The sequence below is a fragment of the Lissotriton helveticus genome, chromosome 3_1 (assembly GCF_964261635.1).
Source record: "Lissotriton helveticus chromosome 3_1, aLisHel1.1, whole genome shotgun sequence".
NCBI lineage: Eukaryota > Metazoa > Chordata > Amphibia > Caudata > Salamandridae > Lissotriton > Lissotriton helveticus.
The window spans coordinates 90,755,251-90,779,597 of NC_136061.1; the positions used below are offsets into that span (position 1 = coordinate 90,755,251).

Here is a 24,347-nt window from a genome sequence, read left to right on the forward strand (position 1 = left end):
GACATGGGTGTGGCCTGTTCAGGTCATAGCTGCGGGCTTGTCGACTATGATTTGGCTAATTGATGAGAAATTCGGTCATGCCAAGCACTCCCATCCACTTTACCTTCCCACCATGCACTCTGCTTTATGTGTCCAACAGCACGGGTGGGTTCTGCTTCATGCATGCGGTGGTGTGGCTAGATTCGGTAATGTGCTGGATGAGGCCAAGGTTTTCTAGAAGGGCAGTAGAATTTGGGGTGGTGCGCTCTTCTAGGTGAAAGTTAAGATCTCCAAAGACGATAAAGGTGCTGACATTGATATGGGGTGACACAAAGTCTGTGATGTCGCTGCCAGAATAGGTGTGGCTGTGATGCGCATCTTGAACGTGAGGTGTTCCGTCGTGTAGCTAGTGGAGGTGTACGTATAAGTTGTGCAGCTGATGGTATCTTTGATTATGATGGTGACTCCACCTTTGGGCTTGTGCTGATGGTCTTGCCTAACGATCTTGTAACCAGCAGAGATGGCTGTAGATATCTGGTGCCGAGGGTGGGTTTAGCCATTTTTCTCTGAGAAAGAGCAAGTCTGGAGCATGGCCATGCAGTAGGTCCTAAATCTCCACAGTATGTTTGTTGAGGAGCATAAATGTGAGTGTGGAGTGTTGGTTGGGTGATGTTTGATAAGTGTGAGCAGGTGGGGTGCTGGAAGCTATTGGTGTGGGAGACTGCATGATGACTTGCAGGAGGCGCATGTGAACCCTCCTCCCGTATTGTGTGGGGCGATGTAGCAGCAGTGCAGCGAGGGGCAGCTGGGTTTAAGAAAACAGGCTTACCTATGGCCCTCACCTGTGGGCAGGATACCATTGATGTCAATTCCTGTGCAGATAGATGATGGGAAATCCAGTGATGTCACTTTCTGTACAGATGGGCAATGGGAACTACAATTTAGTAGCTCTCTACTACGCTTGAATCAGCACAAACTGAGAAAACCGCACTCACAAACATTCTATTGCTGCGCTAAAATAGAGGAACCGTGGTCACAAAGGCCATTATTACAGTCTATAAAAGGTATTGACTACGAAAGCAGAATGTTTTCTGTTCATCCAATTAATTTCATAAATCCCCTTTTTACAGAAGATTCCTGGAGAAGACACTCAACAGTAAAGAAAGCAGACTCCTTTCCTAGAATCAACAAGTGAGTTAAACACAACAATTATTTAAGGCTTAATTCCCCCGCTTTTCCAATGCCGACAGCCAGGGTAGTAAGTATATGGAGGCACCCTCTGACAGTTCTTATGCAGGCACTGACACTATTTACAAAGATGAGCCCCAAGCATACCACAGCACTATTAGGCATGCAACACCTTAACATCTCTCATTTTTAGTTGTAAACAATTCATTTACCTGCAGATCGACTGTTGATGTCTATTAGCCCCTCGTGATCAACCTGGTCCCCTGGGTAGGGCTCCGCTTCCTCTTTTATGTGAACTAAAATAAGTTTGGGTGAATCTGGATGTCCTGTTTGTTAACATAAAAAGCAAACATTCTTATAAATACAGCATTAAATGATACCGTTTAGCATTTAGTGTGCCACTGCTCAGAAAACTGAACAAGAGCAAACAATTGGTCAAGCAAGATGATGAGGGGCTAATGTTATTTAAAGTAAAAAGGTAAAAGCGGTCACTGGCAACTACTACTATGTTACTATTAGTCCTGATGTATTGTCCTGCAACCCTCTTGACTCTGGGACTTGTAGTTTCCTTTTTCCTTTATCAGGACAGGCAAACACGTCCAAGGATGCAGAATGTTAATCACTTAAAAATAGGAATTGGTTAATGAGGCATTCTCATCCTGAGTTCAATTGTAAACCCCTTTGTTTTTGTGTACTAAATTGCCTGTTTCGATTCTGGGCAGTCACTATCTAGAATACATATTTCTATTGCCATTGAATAAAAACTTTCCTTCCTGGAACTATGCCTTCGTTAGTCCTATGTCTTTAGTTGTTTGCTTTTTTTCGGTTAATCGCCCAGAATCAAGCTGAGAAATACCAACCTTGGGGGGGGGGGGGGTTCTCCTTATTTTATCAGTTTCACTATTGTTGTCCATCATGTAAGCCTTAAACTCATATAGCCAGTGATGTTTTCAGGAGCTTCTGTCTCTAGCGTGTATTTCATACTGGCAATTTGAACATGTATGAAAGGGGTACACGGTCTGCAAATGTACTAGGTAGGGAGGCTGGGATGTGAATGTACCAAAATACCACTTAAAGAGTTCTCATCTCCCTCGCTAATTTGACATTAGATTGAATTATACTAAAGGCGATGACAACTTTAGTATTGTGTCTCAATTTGTCACACACCCAGGCAGCTCAACAAATGGAACAATTCAATAATCTATGCATATCAATTTCTCCGCTTGACTGAACCACTGCAGATCTCAAGAAAGTGAAGCATTCTCAACCCACTCAACAATTCAGACAATAGACCATCATATGCATTGCAGCAATCTAGACGTTTGTGATGAAGCTGCAGTGAAAGGAAACAATCTACACTGATCACAGGGAGTGAGTGGACCTAGTAATCCTAACCTAGCTTTGGAGTCAGAGCCTACTACCAACACTGGTGCCTGGTAGTCTATTAAGGATAAGTCAGTTCACCTGGATGGACATGTTAGGCAGACCACAGTGACCGACGCCCTTTTATGGATTCTGAGGCACTAAACACACATCCAATTATAGAGTCGATAGGAAACAAAGTTGGCAATTTTGGACTTCATTTAACAAATCAGTGAATTCTGTTTGCTTCAATCAAACCCAGTTGCCGTTACACCTGATAATTATTTGTAAATGGAAAACTGGGATTGCAAACATGTCTTACAAACAAGTAGGGATCTGAAATGTTAAGGTGTGCCCTATATATATATTTTCGATAGCCCTATACATGTAAAATTTTAGGTTTTACTTCAAAGTCACTGCAGTGAGTTTAAATAAAATCTATTGTGGAGGAAGTGAAATATGGGCATTTGGCACTTCACTAGGCATATCGTAAAACTGACTGCTATGCTAGCTGAAAAGTGTATCCTTTGTTGCACAGCACACAGTCCCTGTGGAGCAAAGCCTGCACTGCAACTACATCTTCATCTCCATGGAGATGCATGGGTGAAAAAAAAACCTCAGCCAGTGCCTCCACTCTGCCTAACCCACCTCCCCAAGTCCCTGATAGCTGCTGACACCGCCCCCTGTCTCGCTCTGTGTATGTCCCAGTGGCAGCCCCCGGCCTGTTTACCCATCCAACCCCACATTACTGCTCGATTACCACCCCTACATACTCCTGCAGGGCCAACAAGTCATGCCAAGCACTTCCGCCCGCTCTCCACTTACACCAAACACTTCTGCTTCATTCCCACCTCCCACAAGCACCCACTGCTCCACCTGCCCTCGCCTTGTCAGGCACTCACACCCACTCCCCTTGCTCCGCACTCTCCCAGATTGCCCAAGGCGCTCTCCCTCCTGGGAAGACCAATCATGAATTACCCGAGTGAGAGGAGAGAAGCGGGCCCATCCCAACAGCAGCACATTTAAGGAAGCGAGATAAATTAAAACATGTCTGCACTGTTTGTGCGTGCCTGTGTGTCTATGTGTAGGTGAATGTCTGTATGTAGTGTTGAGAAGCGTGTGTTTTGTCTAGTCGTGAAATGCCGGACCTACCACAAAGGTGGTATTTTCTGGTAACATACTGGCACTGGTATAATGAAGGTAATGTCTGGTAACGTGCTGGCCAGACAGGTAGCAATTCCTGATAAAATGCTGGCCACAGCCCAATGATGGTAATCTCCTGCAACATGCTGGCTGTGGCACAATGGTAGTAATCCCTGACAACATGTTGGCACTGCCACAATACAGGTAATCCCTTGCAACAGGCTGGCGCTGACACAGTGGTGATATTCTCCAGCAAGGTACTCACGGTGTCACAATGGTAATAATTCCTAGTACACAGCTGTCTGTGGTGCAATGATGGTTATCTCTAGAAACATGCTGGCCTTGGTACAATGGTGGTAATTCCTAGTAAAATCAAGGCCCTGGCACAGTGGTGGTAATCCCTGGCACCCTGCTGTTATTCCCTTGCCACATACTGGCACAGTGGTGGGACGATGAAAGATACCATGGGCAGCCATGGTGTGATGGCGTCAGGGCCCAAATGTGAATTAATATGAATGCATTAACGTTCAGGCAGGTTCAGAGAAGAGAATAACCAATGCAAGTGAACACATATGACAGGTATGTTAGTGTAAAATGTACACTGTATATGGTCTTCTAACGTCTCCAAATCCCACGACAAATGACTGTGCCATTGCCTGTGGTGTTGGAGAGAGGGTTGGACATTGCAAAACCTATTGTACTTGCAATTACTTCTTTTACTTACTCATATGGCAAAAGGTTAGTTACTATGCTTTATGGAACAGCCATGTCCTAATAGTCTTCCTGAATAGTACGAGAATGATCAAATGAACAGGGGTGTAGAATTCTTCAGTTCTAGAGCAGAGCCAGACAGAGCAGCTTCCTTCATGCTGCCACAGGACGGATCGCAGCAGTCTACTGCTTTAGGGCCAGTGGCGTAGCTAGAACTTCTGGCGCCCGGGGCTATCCCTCAGATTGCCATCCCTAGCTCATATAGCGGGAGGGGGAGGAGTAGGGGAGAGGGCTGCACAAAAAAGGACGTATTTGCTCCAGAGCCCCCAATGAAGTCAACCATGTAGCTTGACTTTGTTGCACCAAAAACCTCCAGCTTGTTATTGATATATAGAAGTTCATTTCACACAAGGCCTAGTGACTTAGAGAAATTGCACACTGCTTTTGTGTTCTGACATTCTTGGCATGCTTTACATCATAACGTTAGACATACTACATTAATCCATCTCATTATCATGTATTTTTAACCTTATTCCTCATCACCACATTCAGTACCTTCCAGCCTGGGTTTTGACCCCCTAGCTATGTGCGTGCCCATCCATTTCTGGAACTTTCCAGCCGTTTTAAGATCTTCTTATAGTTTCTCGTTGTTCAAATGGGTGTAATTTATAATATTTATATTTTCCCCTCATCTTCAGTGCTTGATTTTGCTCACAGGGAAGTATCACTCATAGTTGTTGGAGTCTGGCCCTAACGCTACATCCTCTCAATGGGACACCATGTTCGGGTCTCTGATTTTTATGTCACAACTTATTGAATGCTGGGAGTCGCAGTTGTGATTCACTTAAATTGAGAATCTACTGGACCACAGTACAAAATGCAAAGATTTCTAAGAGGAAAGCTCATGACTGGAAAGAGATGTTTCTGGTGGCATGGGCTCCTCTGATAAACCACAGACCTCTCAGGTTCTCCATTTCCAAGCTTGAGTAGCTCATCCCGTCCATATGTTTTCATTGCACTCAGGGGTTCCCAGTCCTGTTCATCCCACAATAAACCCAACACCACAAGTTTCAGAATGCAAAGGAAAAACAAATGCACTGAGTGAGCTCCTCATGCTTGGATCTGGAAAACTCGAGAGAAACCTAAATCTACAACAGTGCAAGGAATCGTTTTCCAGCAGCTGCCCTCCCAACCCCCTCACATACACACTACTCTGACATGCCTTATGGATCAAGACACTTAAAGAGAGGAAGACGTTAAATAAATTTTTGAGTCACCTCGAAGCAGGCTAAACTGCCTGCGATTGGCACGCTGTTTGCAGTAGAAAAACCAAAAATATTAGTTCAAACAAAACATAGGTTTTAAATAGGTCAAGAGGCCCAATGACTTCCTCTTGTCCAACTCCACATATCCCCCACTATTCCTTTTCAGTGCAAATAATATTCTAACATGTCCACGCTCAAATTACTTTTATATTTCATTACACCAAATCAACTAATCGTGTTTAAGTTCCAGATGAGCGTGCTACTCACCGAAAAGCGCTTTGCCGCCTCTTCAGGGGAAGTTAGCGTTATATAAATGCAATTACAATCCAATACGTCCCATTAAACAAATTGAGAAAAGGCAAAATGGAAATCATGGATATTATTAAAATCTGGCCGATCCAGTGGCGTAACAAAGGCCCCTGCAACACCAACAAACACAAATGTTTTTCAATAAAGCCTGATCAAACCGGCTGCACGTCATTTGGGACATGTTCATTACCACCACAAAGCTTTTATTTTATTGTAAATAAACTCACTCGGCGTCAACCGTGCCTCGTCGCTTGAATACATGTTCCGACCTCTGCCGCCGTGACCTCCCTGACATCATCAAGCCGGCCTCGATAATCATACACCACGCACAGACCACCCATCGACGAGTAATGATAGGTGTTCAGCAGGAACCACAAATCGCACTGGTTCCAATGTTCTTAAAACACACTTTTAACTACTTTTTTTTGGTTTCTTTAAAAGAAGTTCAGCAAGCTGCTGCAAATCTCCCTGCACTCTCCAGACTCGAGAGCGCGCGGTGGCGGCGCACGTCACTTCAGCGCTTTCAGCTCTTTCAGCGCAGGGGGGGCTGGCCAAAAATTATTTCCAGAGCCATCATTGGTATCGCTTTCGCGCGCTACCACTGATGGCTCTGGGACCCACATACGCGGCGGCCTTCATAATTTATTTGGGGACACTGTCAGTGTCCGCAAATAAATTATAAAGGCCGCTGCCATGGGCCATCAGTGACGCGCGCCGCCCCGAAAATAGCGCTGCCTGGGGTGGATGACTTCTGACCCAAACAGGAAGCAGAATCCAAACGTGGTGAATAGATTGATCTGTGGATAGCCCCAAGTCTAAAATTAGTCTTTAGAATATCTCTATATTCCTATTGTCTGAAGCATGCTACAATCTTCTCACTAAGTCTACCCTCACTTTATTTCCCCTCAAGATGGGTTGCTACTGGGAGTAAGTGGGTTTAACAAGATTATTCCCAGATCTGATTTGTTAGGTTGCAAACAGAATAGGACTATATTCCTGTAGTTTGTTTAAATAAAACACTGTACTGATATTGTCACTGAGACCCCAAACAACTTTTCCTCTTCGGAGAGGAAAGAAATATTTTATGGCCAGAAATTTGACCTTGAGCTAAAGGGCCTGTTTTAACATAGCACGTGCACTGTTCATGTTCACCCACTTCACAGCTTTAAACAGGTGCACCGGGTGCAAACATGAACAGTGCGCTGGTTTACAACGCATGTGTTGCCTCATGGCACGCAGGGAAATACAGAGCGACTGCTTTAATCAAGGGCTCTGTGTTTCACTGTGCAGACAGCACCTGTCTCCCCTTTAGAGAGGAGGCAAGAGATCCCCTTGGAGGGGGGTGTAGTGAGTGAATGAACCAGCTTGCAGGGTGATGCCTGGAAGGTCCATGGGACCTCCTCTGTCCCCTCCAGAGGGCTACCCTCAGGGGGGACACTCAGTATGCTACCTTTCTGAAGCACACCATCAGTGTGCCTCCTAATGGCTTGTTTGTCTTTGCACCCACGTCTATGATATGGCACGGGTGCAAAGCTATAGAGATTCATTAGCTACTGGTGTGCCTGCTCTATCAGTTTAACTGAAGGGACTGCACCAGCGTCTGTAATACTATGGTGGCATACGAAGCGAGCACACATGCCCATTGCTACCCCCCCCCCCCCCCCGGAAACTAGTGTAATTATGGCCCCAGATTGTTGTTATACAGGCCTGTGTTTTAGGTAATCAACAAACCATAAACTTGATGGCCAATGTAATGAGCCCACCAGCCGTACCCAGAGCAATCTATGGCCGGTTGAACAGCAGGAATGGGACTCTGAAAACAAGCCCTTTTCAGAAGCTTGGTCAATACATTCCACCAGCAAAGAGAATGTAAAAGTTGCCTCTAGAATTAAGAGAGAAACAAAAGATAGTCTAACTGAGGACCACAGGAGGCAGAGGTTTTTTTGTCGGAAGTCAAAGCAAGGTAACAAGGTGGATGCAAAAATCTATTTGACCCAATAGTCTCTGAAATCGCCAGGCTTAAGTCACGAGTCAACTTCAAAGTTGTCCTACTCTGTGTTTCAGACGTCAGTCATACCAGGGGTGAAAAAGGTAATCCCACTGAACAGTCTCACATTGATGCTATGAATTGCATACAAAGGAGAAGATGAAACTTCTTCAGGCGCATGGCAGTCATCAGGCTGAACCCAGTACTGTAAGGAAACCAAAGGATCTCTGCACAAACAAACAAACAGAGCCTTTACATCATTTCAATGGTAGGTTAGGGTGTCTGAGATCTTTACTATTAAAGCACTGGTTCCTTTCATCTCTGGAGATGGAAAGACTTGATCCCCAGAGTAGAAAACTCAAGAACCTGATGGATGCCAACTCCCAAGACAGAAAACAAAGGTCCTATGAGGGGAAGCCAACGAGGATTGCTTGATACTTTTTGAGCACAGCATGCATTGTAGAGAAGGATGATTTCTTCAAACAATTTCAATTAAAAATCATGGTGGTCACGTAGTTAATCCATGCATACTATCTAATCAGCTATAAAAATAGGAACGACATGTGTTTGATTCCAAAAGTCCTGTATAGGGTTAGAAGGGATTCATACATTGAAAATCACAATCAAGCACAGTTCTTAAACAGATACTTATTTGAGAAGCTTATTGTAGTTTGGCCAGCTCAGGCAATTCCCAACTAGTAGGGACGAAGAGAGAGCAGAGGGAAAGAGTACTAAATGTGTATGGAACGAGGACTACTTTATGAAGTTCTATTTAATGCTTCTGTGGATAAAAATACCACACCTGCCCATAATGCAAACCGAGCAACTACTTTGGAACTAACTGGTTTTTAAAACTTTTGACGTGTGTCCTACCTTGACACTAGCTAATGGGCCCATGGCTATCAATGACTTGGACTAAGATTGTCAGCACGACAACAGTGGCTTTAATCGGGTTGGATCCTAGTTTGGGGGAGGGTTATAGGTATGGCTTTAAGTGGGATGAAAAAACTGTGGGTCTCTCAAAGGGGCGTGGCCAATGTAATTAGGGCGTGGCTTAAAAACACACAAGCTAAAAATCTGTGTTTAGCATAGAGTGCTGCCGGACTTGTATTTTGCTGCTTCTGTCATTGCATCCAGACATATGATACAACAAGTAACATCATACCTACAAGTCAGGACTATTGGCTTTGTCAATGGTTGTTATTTGCATAAGATAAATACGCAGCAACTATGGCTTATTGAAAAAGCTTTGACTTAAAGCCCTGGTTACACCAGGACAATGTCGCTGCTCCTGCGATTCAAAAAGAGAAGGGAAATCCAAAGAAAAACTGTCTCTCCTTAAAGTATTCCTCTTCCCCTACAACGCTCACGTCATGCTGTAACTCTCCACTAGTGAGAAGTGAGCAGCGCACATCCTTGTGCCTGCTGTCATTGCAGTCTGGGAAAAACAAACCGCCTGTGCCAGGGCACAAAACACAGCCCGATAGAGACCCGTTTCGAGACCTCCTTTAAAAAACTGCTGGTGCTCATACCTGGTAAGACCCGGCCCACTTAAAGCCCTGGTTATAGGGAGCATGGGGTGTTTACTATCTAGAAAGGCACACCCAACAACTGTGGCTTTTTCTCACTGAATAGTCCGGTGTTGAACCCAAAGCCTGAAACCATCAAAACAAAGACCAACCATATCATAGAAAGGCGGCTTCTTTGTATCATGTTTGTCTGCCACTCATGCCCCTTAGACTGAGACTCAATAATAAGCGTGCATTACAGTAAAACTGGAGCATTATAAAGCTTTCTGAGTCAACTCAAAATAAGCTCCATGATTATAGAAAATCTTATATGTAAAAACATTAGAACCATTTGGGTTGTATCTCAGCAAAGAAAGGATAGACCATCTTTTTTTTCATGTATATAATATTTTAACTGGACTATTTACTAACCCTGTAAATAAAAAAACATATTATAACTTGTATTTTTACCTACATGTATAGAAAAAGCATTCTTCTTTTAAGCTATAGCCCTGCTGGGCATTGAGTTACTTGCGATTTAGTTACTGTATCATGCTCCAAGCTCCTGGACAGCTTGACTTTCCTACCCTGGAGACTCAAGAGTCCAAATAGAGTAAGTTGGTAATCCAGTAGGAGTTTAACAGTACTGCCTACCCTTTGACATAAGGGATAAGATAACACCAGACACTTCCCAGATTACCGATTTCCTTTGGATCCAAAGAAATGTCTTCATGCAAGACCATATCACTGTTAATAATCTTTTAAATATGATCTGCTGGACGTACAGCCTTATTCTTGGAGAAACGTAAATAAGGTTAATAGGACCCCTTTTGTATCCATTTCTAAGTAGCTGGATAATGCCAAAAAAATGATGCATAATTTGATGTTCCTTGCAGAAAATTGTGTAGTATAATTTGGCCTTCTCTTGCTGCATATTTCCAGCGGCCCTCCCTAAACATAGACAATTGCAATTTTGGATTTCAGTCAGTTGTGTGCAGCGGATGCAGAGGTTTTATAAAATACCAACACTGGGACTAAAATAAAAAGCTACAGGTTCATAGATGACCAACACGGCTGCTAAACCTCATTGCCTCCTACATCATGGAAGACAAACACTCTTTGACCAATCCGAACTATGCAACAATAAGCCGTATATGCTGGTCACCTGAGCTGGGTTCATGGCTACCTTCTCCTCCTCCTGCATCAGAATGCCCGATCGGACTCATAGCAGAAGCGTCTTCATTTCGCAAACAAAAATCGGCATCCAGAAATGGGAATCCTGCTAAAAGAGCCATAAACATTAGATTTTAGAAAATTGTTGGGCAACATATTAATTAGAAAATACAAACTAAAACCAGCCATATTGGAAACATGAAATGAGTTAAACCTTCTCCGTTTCGGCCGTTTGCACCCATGTCTATGGCATATACCTATCACTGCTTACAGTAAATGAGAATATAGTACTATCACTCTTTATTGTGTCGCTGACATGATATATTGGGCCTTATATACTATGCCCATTTGTAAATTGCACACAACTAGTTTGTGCACTGGGATGCAATTTGTGACAAATCGGTCATGTTGCAAATTGCAATACTGCACCATCTGCAGAGGATCGCAGAAGAAAAGTGGCTCTTAATTGGTTCTATTCCCCAAATGTCTCTAAGGCCCTGATTACGAGTCGGTAAATTCGGCCTGTGCGTAATCGCATCTTCATGCACAGGTCAGAATTATGAGTTGTTAGGTATTTAATGCATCAGACAATTATCAGCTAAACCTTCACATGCAGAAATTTAACAAGGAACAACATGGTATTTACTCTGTAATAGGGATTTTGGTGTTTTAACCACCCAAATCCGAAGTTTTTTCCCAACCAACTCGTAATAGGTGTTATTTATTGCGTCTGATAAATAACAATATCCTGGAGTACATTATCAGGGGCAATAAATAACTTATAAGGAAAATGATACTTATCCAGTATGCATCTGTTCTTGGCATGTAGAGCAGTAGAATCTCAAGCTTTGCATAAGATCGCCATCTAGTGATGGGTCTGGATGTTTGCACTTGTTTTTCTGGAAGAAGTTTTCCCTAGTCACGAGGTAGAGGACTCCTCCCTTAGGTGATAGTGCGCATGGTCATATACTCCATCTTCAGATTGTTTTCCGCAGAGGGTGAGAGTATGCAGTAGTAGTAAAGAATAGAGATGTTCATGCGTAAGTAGGTTTTGTAAAATAGAGAACTACAGCAGTTACAGGTACCTGGGGGGGTGGGTGGGCGCCTGAGATTTTACAGCTCTGCATGCCATGAACAGATGCATAATGGATAAGTAGCATTTTCCATTCGAGGCATATGAGCTGTCGATCACATGCTTTGCATGTGGAGTGGGTGTGAGTGCTTGATAAGGCTAAGGCAGGTGGAGCAGTGGGTGCTTGTGGGAGGTAGGAATGAAGCAGAAGTGTTTGGTGTAAGTGGAGAGCGGGCGGGAGTGCTTGGCATGACTTGTTGGCCCTGCAGGAGTCTGTAGGGGTGGTAATCGAGCAGTTATGTGGGGTTGGATGGGTAAACAGGCCGGGGGGGAAAGAGGGCTGCCACTGGGACATACACAGAGCAAAACAGGGGAGCGGTGTCAGCAGCTATCAGGTATTTGTAGAGGTGGGTTAGGCACAGACCCAAGACCTGCTGATCTTCAGGAGGCTACTCAAGACCTGGCTGTTCGACCAGTAGCAGCACCCCCCCTTTTATTCCCAGCGCCTTGAGACCCTCACGGGTAAGTAGTGCACTCTACAAATTCTTTGATTGATAGCTCCGTCCGGGGCTACCACGGCGTCGTGAACAACAAATCCAACAGTTCTGGCTGTTTGCGGAGTTGCGGGCCATCTACAGTGTCGGGAAGACCTGTAAACAGTACCTGTGAGAAATGCAGGGCGAAAAGGACCTCGAAGTCACTCCCTTTGCTGGTCGGTCTCCTCTCTGATGGAATCAGGAGCACTGGCGTCGGCAAGCATCGGGTGCTGTGGTGCAAAGTGCAGAGGTACGGCGTGCGGTGCCCCCAGGTTGTGGTCCGAGCAGCGGCTCGTGGTAGCATCGTATGGCGGAGTCGGTGAGACCAGGGTCGCGGTATGATATGAACGGTGCTCGCCACGGTACTAGTAGGTCATGGTGCCAGCAGCGGCGGCGGCGTTGCTGAAGTGCTGTCGTTGGCTGACAAGCGGGAGTCGATGGTGCTGTCGTCGTTGGGGCAAGGCTACGGTGAGGGATGAGGGCGGTGCTTCGTGTGACGTACAAGCGGTGCCCATGAACCATAGTGCAAGCAGCGGTGTTGATTTCGGCATGGAGCAACAGCGTCGGGGAGGCCAAGGCGTCCTTGTTAAGCAAAGTGGTGTGGAGTGCGGTGCCCACAGGTAGCGGTGCGAGCAGCAGCTCGGTGGCGGCGTCAACAGGCGTCGTCGGTGAGCAGGAGCTCCGTGGCGGCGTCAACAGGCGTCGTCGGTGAGACCAAGGTCGCGGCGCGGCGTTGCAACGGTGCTCTCTGCGGGGCCAATGCTTCAGGATGAAGAGAGGTGGTGCGGAGTGCGGTGCCCACAGGTCGCGGTGCAAGCAGTGGCTCGGTGGCGGCAGCGACAGGCGTCGTCGGTGAGACCAAGGTTGCGGTGCGGCGGTGCCCTCTGCGGTGCCTTCAGGACCCGGAGTTGGCAGCGGCGTCATAGAGTTGCTTTTCCTCTGATACAGCACAAAACACACAGTCCCCAGTGCTGGGGGCAGGAGAGCTTGAAGTCTTCGCTGTTCCTGAGACTTCTTGAACAGGGGACAAGCTCTACTTCAAGCCCTTGGAGAGACTCACAAAATAGGTTGCAGAAAGTCCAGTCCAGGCCTTTCACTGCCCAAGACAGAAGCAGCCACTGAAGGTCAGCCCAGCAAGGCACACAGCATAGAGGTAGTTCATCCTCACAACTTCTCCAGCTCTTCTTCTTGGCAGTCTTCTTGATCCAGGAGAGTTCTAAAGTTCAGGGGTCTGGGCCCCAGTATTTGTATCAAAAAATCCTTTGATTCTCTAGACAGAAACTGTCTGTGCCCAGCCAGAACCAGTTCTGCCTTCTCTGGTGTGAATTCCTGGCAGGAGGTAGAGACAGCATTGTCAGAGGCAGACCAGGCCCTTTGAGGTGCAAGAAATTTCCTCCCCCTTCCCTCATTGCAGCCAGGGTCTATTCAGACCTATTCAGCCCTTTCCTGACCTTACCTAGACTATCTGTGGTCATCCTGCTCTCCAGCCATCTAACATCCCAAACCCAGGCAGTCAAGCCACATTCCAGCAGAGGCACACGAGATGACTGAGCAAGAAAATACTTTCTAAAAGTGGTGTTTTCAAACACAGAATGTAAAAATCACCTTCACTAGAAGATGTATTTTAACATCCTGATTTCAGGCATAGTAAACTCGAACTTCTGCCTTGTTCCCTGGGTCAGTTTAGGATTATAAGATGTTATAATCAAACTGCCCATTCTGGCCTATAGGAACAGGTAGCTTTGCAATAGTGAAAAACGAAATGGGGTGTAATTCACTATCAGGACATGCCACACACACCAGGGCATGCCTTGCCTTTCACATACACTGCGTCCTGCCAACAGGGGTACTTTGGGCCTACCATAGGGGTGCCTGACATGTAAGAAAAGGGAAGGTTAGGGACTGGCCAGTGTGTGTGCGGGCCAAGTCGACATGACAGTTACAAACTGCGTGCAGACTGCAATGGTAGGTCTGAGGTACCTTTTCAGGGCTACTCATGTGGGTGGCACAATCAGTGTTGTAGGATCATGAGTAGCATTTTGATTCACAGGCCCTGGCACAATCAGTGCACTTTACTAGGGACTAACAAGTAAATCAAATATCCAATTGTGGAAATACCAATCCATAACACAATTGGCACATAGAGCACCTGCACTTTACCACTGGTCAGCAGTGCAAATAGTGCACTGAAACGTTACGCCAGCGAAAACAGTCAAAACCAGGAGGTCAGAAAGCAAAAACTCAGGGGAAACACGCCAAAAGATGCCAAGTTTAACAGACACATTTCCCGAAAATGCTATTGAGGACTTCTGAGGTACCATACACTGATTTGTAGAAAGAGACTAGTGAAGTTTATAGAAATGCAAGATTCAAGAGACTTCACAATTCAAAAGATAGTTAGTTACTCTTCTATGAAAGCTGAATGCTACAAACAGGAACACAAAGATATATAATAGGGCTGATGCAAGAGGAACCTACAGATACTCAAGGTATGTAGTATCTTCTCAGCATTGCCACAACCACATCAGTTTGCACACTTTTAGGTGGCAATAGCAGAAGCAATCAAAGACCACATCACTCAAGCACAGGTCTGGTTAACTCACAACCAGCACACTTTAAAAATAAAATACAATTCAACATATTTTAAGAGCATATTTATAAGCAAATAGAAAATAACCCTATACTCACCAGAGGGATTGCAATCTATCCTTGCACGATGCTGATGGTTCATGGATAAGGCCTCTTGCTCATCTGTCGGGCAATATGTCATGCCTATGTGTTAACAAAGACAGGTGGTAGGAGGCAAATATAATAGGGTGATCATAGTAACTATCAAGGCTTGTTAGAATAGCATCTATGAACTGCCTTTCTACGGCAAGCCTGGCTCTTGTGGCATACATTCAGACATCAATTTGTATCTTACATTCACATTAGGTAAAGAAATCGGCACTAAGTTCTACAAATCCCAAGCACACAGGACATCCTCAAGCAAGGTTTCCCTTCAAGGAGATTCTAACGTGCTTATGTGTGAATTTTTCAGGACTCTCTGTACAGCATCAACATCACAGCATGAACAATGCTCTTAGAAATCAACATCTTTATTTGCTCAAAAGTACATCTGTGGAAGATTGGACAGAGGCCTTGGCCTCTCCACACGGGGCGGCCATTGCAGTGAGCCTACGGCTTATCCAGTTCAAATATCTCCATCGGGTATATTATACCAGGCTCAGGTTGTGGAGGGCGGGCTTAGTGGCTTCACCTGTGTGCCTCCGATGTGAACACTAAGAGGGTACCCTGCTCCATACTGTCTGGCACTGCTCTGCACTGGCGCAATTCTGGAGGGGAGTGATGACCTGCTTCTCGGAGGTGTTGGGGTGGGACCTTCTTGTTCACCGAAGCTGGTTCTCCTGCATGTCATGGAGGGAATTGGGGGCCACATATATAAGTGCCATCTTATGCTTTTGGGATTCACCCAGGCAAAGAGGGATATTGCTAGGGTCTGGAAGGCGTCGGGCCACCTATTTCTGCCTGGAAAATGGCCTGGACTTCTGTATGGGTCTGGAAAACCCAATCTTTGTTAAAATCTGGAAGTGCTGGACAGACTATGGGGGCCTGGAGCTGGAGCCACTGCAACCTGGTAGCATCCCTTTCTTTGATGTATGGCTGCTTTATCGCTTTGTAGGAGATGAAATGATATGACTGTATAAATGAGATCTTAGTTCGAATGGGTTGCTCCGGAATAGACGACCGTGCGACGGGAGTGGGTGGGGGCGGGAGTTGAAGTTTTGGGGTTTATACTCCAAGTGTATTCCTTTTCATTCTTTCCTGAATATACATGAAAATGGTCAAATTCAATTGATGTATATTGATGCTGCAGAAGTATGGGTCGCAGAGCTCTGCATTACCTGTGATATTTTGACACATAAAATCTATTTTAAAACAAAAAAAAGTACATCTGTTTTTAGGACAATGATGATATACCTTATACATAATCGCACAGGTGCACAACACAAATTTAAACAATAAAATATGGTTCAAAGTCCAATAACCACAGGAATAGTGTTCCTTAGTTTCGATTCCTTTTTATTCCAAAATACGTGAAGAAAAACGATTGTACAGCCGACGTGTTTCGTCCACTAGGGACTTCTTCAGGGCGATTTGTTCTAATATGCGTAGACGTGAAGGTAGGTCCTAATTCTTGATGTGGACGTGTTTGGAAAATACCGGAACCAAGTGATGGATATTGGAGATCGAAGATAGTCGTGCGGAGGTCAATGTCAATTAATCGGTATGTGAAGCATGTAATTGTGGCCAAACTTTTTTAAAAGGGCCAAACAGGCAAAGGGTATAGTTCAAAAGACTTATCAGCTTTGGGTGATTCTTGAAAAAGTGCATGTAACCTCATGCCAAAGATAAGAATGAGCCCTCAAATATTGAAGAGTGTCTCATGGCTCATAAAAAGACAGCACATTTCCCATCCATAAGAAACAAGACGGCTTGTGATAGAATCGTCACAGCCTGATATAACCTCCTCCAACACCGAACTGCGATCCCGGTCCCGTGCAGCACCAAGTGAGAGTTGTGCACCTGTGCGTTTATGTATAATGTTTAAAAGTTCTCTTATGAACTAGCATTGTGATGGTGGGTGCCAATCAGTGTGCACACAAATCCCTTAACTAATACTTAGGGAAATTTAATAATGTTGAGTTATTTGGGTTAGGTGCTATAACTAGGAAGGCTCCACTATCTTCTTTTGGTTTAAGATGATATACCTTGTATTTCACCGATTGAATAGTAAAAGATATTACATTACCACTTGGGACTACAAACTTTTTTTATATCACCAAAAATCAATTCTACAAAAGATGGTTCACTTAACCAACGGGAATATATGAGCAGTGCGCAGCTGTAAGGGCCAACCAAGCCCTATCAAATACTGTAGTTTTAAGGGTTAACCATACACACTCAATTATTAAACTGTAAACCATTATTGGTTGCTTCTGAGACCACTGTAATCTTAAGGGTTAACATAGCACCATCAACAACTGAAATCTAAGAGCCTGAATCCTTAAAGTTTAAATCCTTGCGTGCTCATGACGAGCTCAGCTCGTCATGAGGCATGGTGGCGCTGTGCTCATGATGAGATGAGCTTGTCATGACCGCCGCAGCGCTCCCACACAGGGCTAATTCCCTGCTGTGCTGAGCATTCTGAAGAAACGGGCGTGGTCATGACAAGCTCAGCTCGTCATGAGCACAGCGCCGCCGTGCAGCGTGACGAGCTAAGCTTGTCACGAGCAACGCGGAGCCCCTACCCCAAGCACCGCGGGGGAATTAGCCCTGCAGCAAAAGGGTTAAAGGCACATACCTTTCAACAAGCATTCAAACATTCCAATAGTTAATATCCTACAGGCCATTCTACACAAATGGTCTCCTGGATTGCTCGTTATTGCCACTGTAACTGAGGCAATGTGTCCACTATGTAAAACAAATCAAATAAACCATGCACCATTCACTACTGCAAAAAAGGGTGAACCAATATCCCACGAGGAACCTGGTATGTACGTAAGTAACCTAAAAAGCATTTCCACATGGAAAGCTGATTTAAAAATAAAACAGCATTTTAGAATATTTAAAGTATCATCAGAAAAACATTCTATCAATGGCCGAAAAGCTGCACAAGACTTGCATCTATGTTTTAATAGATAGTTTATTTTAAGCTGCTATTTATATGGCATATATGGTCTGTGGTGCACGAACCTGATTCAAAGGACTCACATCTCTTAACATTCAACAACTGCATATTTATACTGCCAGCTCTCGGCACCCAAACCATAGTGTTTTATTTGTTTGGGTGACAACTTTATTTTTTTGCCGCCCGCATCTATCCATACATTTGACAAATTACTTTTACCACTATTGTTTCTTGTACACAGACTGAATGTAACTTCGACGAAAGTTACTAATTATTATTAAATTGCATTTTTTTCTAAATCAGCCCCTTGTGTGGAAGATTGGTTCATTCAGTATTGCAGCCTATAAGGAGGGCCTTCCAGTGCCGTGAAACTAAACTCTAAGAGGAGATCAAGTAAAAAACTACATAAAAACCTTTTAAGTGTATTGAGATTACAAACTATGATGCACTGTACAGGTAAGGGGTAAGGAATACGTTTCACATGTAAATACAGGAAGAGGAAATAGATCATAAAGGGAAAAGCTAACATCACAAAGTATTCATCTTCCAAAGTCAAATAATAGAATCAGTGTTTTACCTGGACTGGGAAGGTGGTTACTTTGTCCTGGTATCACATCAAGATCCTCCACAAAGCCAGCCCTGGACTCTCCTTCTTTGGTCAAAGCAGTGTCAGGATTGGTAAATTGATACTCTTTAGACAAAAGTTTTTTTTAAATGTTAATGGTCTGTATCAGTACTTTTTTAGCTCAGTAAGATGTACACATTTGCCTGTTTTGCTGTCTGGTGGTTTGTTACACAATAGTTCTAATATATTTCAAAACAAACTACAGGCATCATAGGGAACGTCTGTAACCAGACCATGATAATGTCTCTGGGAAACACGCAAACTCATTGGATTTGTCATCATCACTGTAGCACTTTCTTGTGCCCTCAGACGTATCAAGTAGTTCATCAAACCGTAGAATGATGTCCTGTGATGGGCTTGCATTGTAGGAGGACTTCTTATTGTGACAATAAACACACAACGCGTGCGAGGTTTAAACTAAAGCATTTTAAGTTTTCTAGGACAGGGTAGCCTTAAGAAAGTGCTGGAACCTACATCAATATGTTCCACATTTGCACATTACGAACGCCGTCTGCAGCGGATCGATATTTCAAGGAATGCGGAGTTTCTAGGACAAGGTAGCCTAAAGAAAGTGTGGGAACCTAAATCATCAGTGTTCTATAATGCCCTCCCTGCAATCTCACCAGCATCTGACAAGTATGCTGGACCCACCTGATAGCTTGTTTAACAAATACCGTTTTTTTCTGGCATGGCTGAAAACCAGATAGGACCTCCCTTTTGTAACTTAGTAATCAAGATAATTAAGATGTATTTTGTTATTACCTGTACATTTCTAAACAGAATTTCATTCCTTTAGGTTTTTCTTAGCATATTTGTAAATACCTTTACTTGTAAATACCTGCATACCTTTATATATTTATATTGAAACATGATAAAGCTTTCCATCCCTGCAAGTGATGGAAAGCAATATAGTCCAGAGGTTTCGCACAATGATACCACCGCTGCTCACAGCTCAGATTTACAACTGATCAGTGTCCCTTCCCCGTTTAATGACTTAGCATGAGCTAGTGAGGAAGGGGCCTACCTTAGCAGAAAGTGGCCTGAATTTCACATGCAAATATACTGACTAAGCTTTCATCAAATGCACTGGGAGTACGTGAGAATGAAGTTGTGGCCTGTAATGGATTGTAATGATCTAGAATACCAGACATCTTATTGTTGCTTCACCTGTCCCGAGGCAATGATTTTGTTCTGCTTCCCGCGGAATCCTGAGACATTGCTTTCTCTTCCTGTTTATCTTGATGGGCTCATCATGTTCAGTGTGTGAATCACCTGTGATATAAAGACAGAAATCCATTAATCATTCTCAATGAAGTGATTTCCCTCTTTCACATACCATACATTTTATGACTTGCTGTTTAAATGTTCTGTATGAATATTGGTAAGTGGGTTTATGCTGATAAGCAAGGGCTTATCACATTTATAAATATGACACGAACACTTTAATTTCTACAATTAAGAGTCGCTCTCCTTTATCATTCTGAATCCAGTTTCAACGTGTGTCTGAGCAAATCAAGGATGATTGACACAGAGCTCAAGGATTTGTAAATCCAGCTGACCTAGAAGATCTTGGCAGCTGGTATTCTGCAGTAAATCAAAGATTACTCTTAATCTTGCATGCTGAAACTCCCTGATAGTCAGTGCAGATTGAAGCTGGATGAACAAGTGGGTGATTTTTGTCTCCCTGTAAACAGATTTTGACACTCACTCGATTATTTAAGTAATTATTGAAGTCTTTCTGAATCTCCAAGGAACAATTTCCAGTCCACTTCCACTGTCTTACATCCAAGACCATTCTGTAATGAAGCTATCTCGAAATGTGGCTCCCTTCATAGCCTCCATTTAAAGGTAGTTCCTTATTCTAGCGCCATGCTTGCCTTCCTGTCCTATTTGTTTCCCACAGATATATGTGAGTTACAGAAGCAAAAAGTGTGACAAACCCACTGTAGTTAGAATTAAATTTGCTAGTGGAATAGAAAATCATTTTTTTATTTTGTTAACAACTCTAAAAGTATTTCTGCACGAATCCCCAGAAAGGTAAAATTCATCTTGATCCTATGCATGCAGATTGGTCATAGTTATGTAAAGGTATTGTGAGGCTGCCAAAATGAAATTTGTCCACTACTTGCTTTGTTTTCCTTATAAATTTCTATAAATCCAACCAGCATTTTTTGATACATTTTCAAAATTGTGAGGTTGCGAAGTGCATAGGTAATTAAGGGAAAGATCCATAGACTACTGGATGTTGGAGAATATGACTGGCTGTGTCTCTATTTTTGTGATACTCAGGGATATAGCCAGGTCCTCGAACACTGATATGGAAAAATGTCACTGGTCCCAAGGGCCAATACTTAACCACCTTTGGTGGCACTGGTGGAAGCCAGTCAGGAGTCAGTTCATATTGGGACTTCTGCTCCTACAACATACATTCCACCCAGGATCAGATGCGCCTGCACCAAAGTTGTTAAAAAAACCAAAACATGGCTTTCCTATATGAAATGGCAAATCATCATAACTACAAAGACTCAATCATGTCCTTTGAAATACACGTATATGAGTGACAAAATAATGTACGAAAGGGGATGAGATAGTTGATATCTATTTGAACTTTTAAACACTCTTAATACTGTCTAGATTTGAGTATCTGTACCACCTCCATCTTAAAGTAACACAATTTTAAAGTTCTCTCCAATGTAAGCGATTATTAGGGTGTAAACACACTCCCACCCAACTTCTTTCAGTGAATTTGAGAGATTTGATATCATATTTTAAAGTCCACAGACCACCCAGAAATTAATAGTGATTGTGATGAGTACATTGGTAAAATCATCATGTGGAGTCCGTGGTAAGCAGCTGCAGCCTCTGCAAGACGCCTGCAGATTGTGGGTAACATCAATCACCTTGTGGGTGAGGACACAGCCACAAATATATCATCAGTGAATGCTTTCCACCCCACAAAAGTGGAAACTTATATATGGCTGGGCTTGTGTGTCTGAGGGTCCCCTATGGAAAGCAAAGGCAATTTATTTTTTTCAATGCAGATCCACCATAGCCAACAGAAACCCAAATCCCAGCCACTCACAAACAAATTAGAGTTAGAAAGTGTCAAACTAAGTGTGTGGGTCTGCAGTTGATGAAAGATTTAGTTCAGTTAGGTTTGTTAAAGAAGTTTTCGAACCCTAATCACAAGGGTGGATTTCTGTGGGTTAACTATACATAAAATCAATACTTCCACATGTTGACTGTATTGGGATGGCGAATATCTCCAAAAACATGGTGTATGTAGTTTTGCATAATGTGCAACTGGTGTTTTTTGGACAGGTAGCGGGTGCACATGCACCTAGCTTAATCATATATGCCACTTTTACTCCCACTTTAGTGCCACTTTAAGCAGTATTAGCCAGTTATAAAAAATTAATAACATCAGAGAAAAGCAAATACTTCGTCCAAAAAATTAATGAATCAAAAAACTCCAGTAAAGCCCTCTTCTCTACTGTTAAAAAACTTTCAAAAGTTGAAAATAATACTTTAGAAGAAATGTCATCAGAATTCTGTAACACTCTAGGTGAATTTTTCGTAAAAAAAGTTTCCTCAGTTTATGAATCTTTCAAAAGCAATAATAAAGAAAGGACTAACCAGACAAATCAGGCCACCTCACAATCAACAAATTTAAAGTAACAATCAGTCCAACCCACACTATTCCAATTTACCCCTCCAACAAAGGATCAAATTCAGAAAGAATTACTCACCATGAACTCAGGTAGTCCAACAGACCCTTGTCCGCCCAAAACAATGCAAATCTGCTCAGAACAACTGAGCCTGGTATTAAAAAAATTATTTGGTCAAATACTCGGAACTAATACCTTTCCAGATGAATGGGAAAAGATATCAATCAGACCATTACTAAAAAAATCAAATCTGGACTGTGAAGAACCAAGTAACTACAGACCAATAGCCAGGATCCCTTTCGCTGCCAAAATATTGGAGAAACTCTTAAACAAACAGCTATCCCGATATCTGATAGATGGCAATTGGCTGGACCACTCTCAGCTTGGTTTCCGTGAAGGACACGGAACAGAAACTGCTTTAATTACAGCTGTGGAGGAACTCAGGAAAGTGAAGGACAACGGAGCGAAGGCCGCCTTGATACTACTCGACCTATCGGCGGCCTTCGATACGGTCAGTCATGAGATTCTTCTAAATCGTTTAAAAACAGCAGAAATACATGATTCAGCATGTACCCTCATCGCATCCTACCTAGCCAACAGAACATATTCAGTAGAAGTAGGAGGAGCAAAATCCAAATCTTTTAATCTACCATGCGGGGTCCCGCAGGGATGCTCGCTGAGTCCCACCCTTTTTAACTTGTACGTTGCCCCCCTAGCAGAGATAATAAGAAACTGTGGCTTTACCCCAATATCCTACGCTGATGACACTCAAATTGTGGTGACCATCAGCAAGGAGGTAGAGGAAACAGCGGAAAAAGTCCAACGTTGTATGACACAGGTCAGTCAATGGATGGAAAGGAACTGCCTAAAGCTCAATGGAGATAAGAGCGAAGTGATGATACTAGGGGGTGACACAAACATCTGGTCCCCCGCTTGGTGGCCCAAGGATTTGGGTAGATGCCCAGGATCATCAGAAAAAGTGAAGAATCTGGGCTTCACTCTTGACATGAATTCATCATTTGAAGCCCAAGCCAGCAAGCTGTCATCAACACTCTGGTATATTCTAAAAATGATAAAAAAGCTACTTCCCTATCTACCACAGGATTCACGCAAAACAGTAGTAACAGCACTAGCCTTGGTGAGACTGGATTACGGAAATGGTCTATATGCCGGAGCTAGGACAAAAGTTAGACAAATTACAACGTCTGCAAAATGCAGCAGCCAGACTGGTTCTGGGCATACCTAAGTTTGAGCCAATCAGTCACAAACTAAAAACTCTATACTGGCTGCCAATTGCAAAGAGGATGAAATGTAAATCACTCTGCCTGACCTACAAGGCATTTCAGGGAAAAGGATCACAATTTTTGAGGTATCATTTGAAACAATATGAACCAACGAGACCTCTGAGATCCGGCCAATTGAAACTAATTACCGTTCCCAGATTTAGACGAGCTAGCTGGGGCGGTAGAAGTTTCCTTGTGCATGCAGCACGTACCTGGAATCAGCTGCCTCTTGCCATAAAAATCTGCCCATCTTTGGAATCCTTTAGAAAGGAAGTAAAAACATGGCTATTCTCTGCATAACTTTAGACACCGCTCAAGGGATGGAAGGATTCAGCATAGCGCCAAGACGCCCAAGGGCATTCGCGCGCTCTACAAGTTAACAAATCAAATCACTCACCGGGGGAATGTCTGATATTGTATCTTCTCCTCAGGTCTGGATTGTCCATAGAAGGAGGAACAGGCTTTTCTTTAGGTCTTATGGAAAAGACAGAGGTGGCAATGAGAGGACCTACGAGTAAAGGGAAAGTAAAATAAACACAATTTAGTCTTTCCCCAGAACTCGTAACACATTGGTGGTAAAATGACAGGACAAAGGAGAAAAGAGATAGTGATATATATATACATATATATAGTACTGAGACAGTGAAACAAATGAAATTCCTTCATATTACAAAGATAGACAATGATAGTAAAGCAGGCATAGATCAAAGGAAAGGAATATATTGACAGTACTAAGAAAGAACAGAAGAAAATTCAGTGTTCACTGTACAGAGAGTAAGTAAAGAAAAGGTATGTATTGTGAAGAGATAGAGGAAAGGAAAAGTATACATTCAAATTACAGAGTAA

General features: G+C 43.4%; 1 protein-coding gene across 1 annotated transcript in view; it reads right to left on the bottom strand.

Annotated features, from left to right (window-relative positions):
• LOC144822142 (uncharacterized) overlaps nucleotides 1-24,347 on the bottom strand; it is a 54,119-nt gene that overhangs the window by 11,208 nt on the left and 18,564 nt on the right. The window contains exons 3-8 of the mRNA XM_078679294.1: nucleotides 23,899-24,009; nucleotides 19,718-19,822; nucleotides 18,503-18,616; nucleotides 14,922-15,005; nucleotides 10,618-10,734; nucleotides 1,380-1,493 (exon numbers count right to left, since the gene is read on the bottom strand). Of these exons, the coding sequence (XP_078535420.1) occupies nucleotides 1,380-1,493; nucleotides 10,618-10,734; nucleotides 14,922-15,005; nucleotides 18,503-18,616; nucleotides 19,718-19,822; nucleotides 23,899-24,009 (645 nt within the window). The remainder of the gene's footprint in view (nucleotides 1-1,379; nucleotides 1,494-10,617; nucleotides 10,735-14,921; nucleotides 15,006-18,502; nucleotides 18,617-19,717; nucleotides 19,823-23,898; nucleotides 24,010-24,347) is intronic.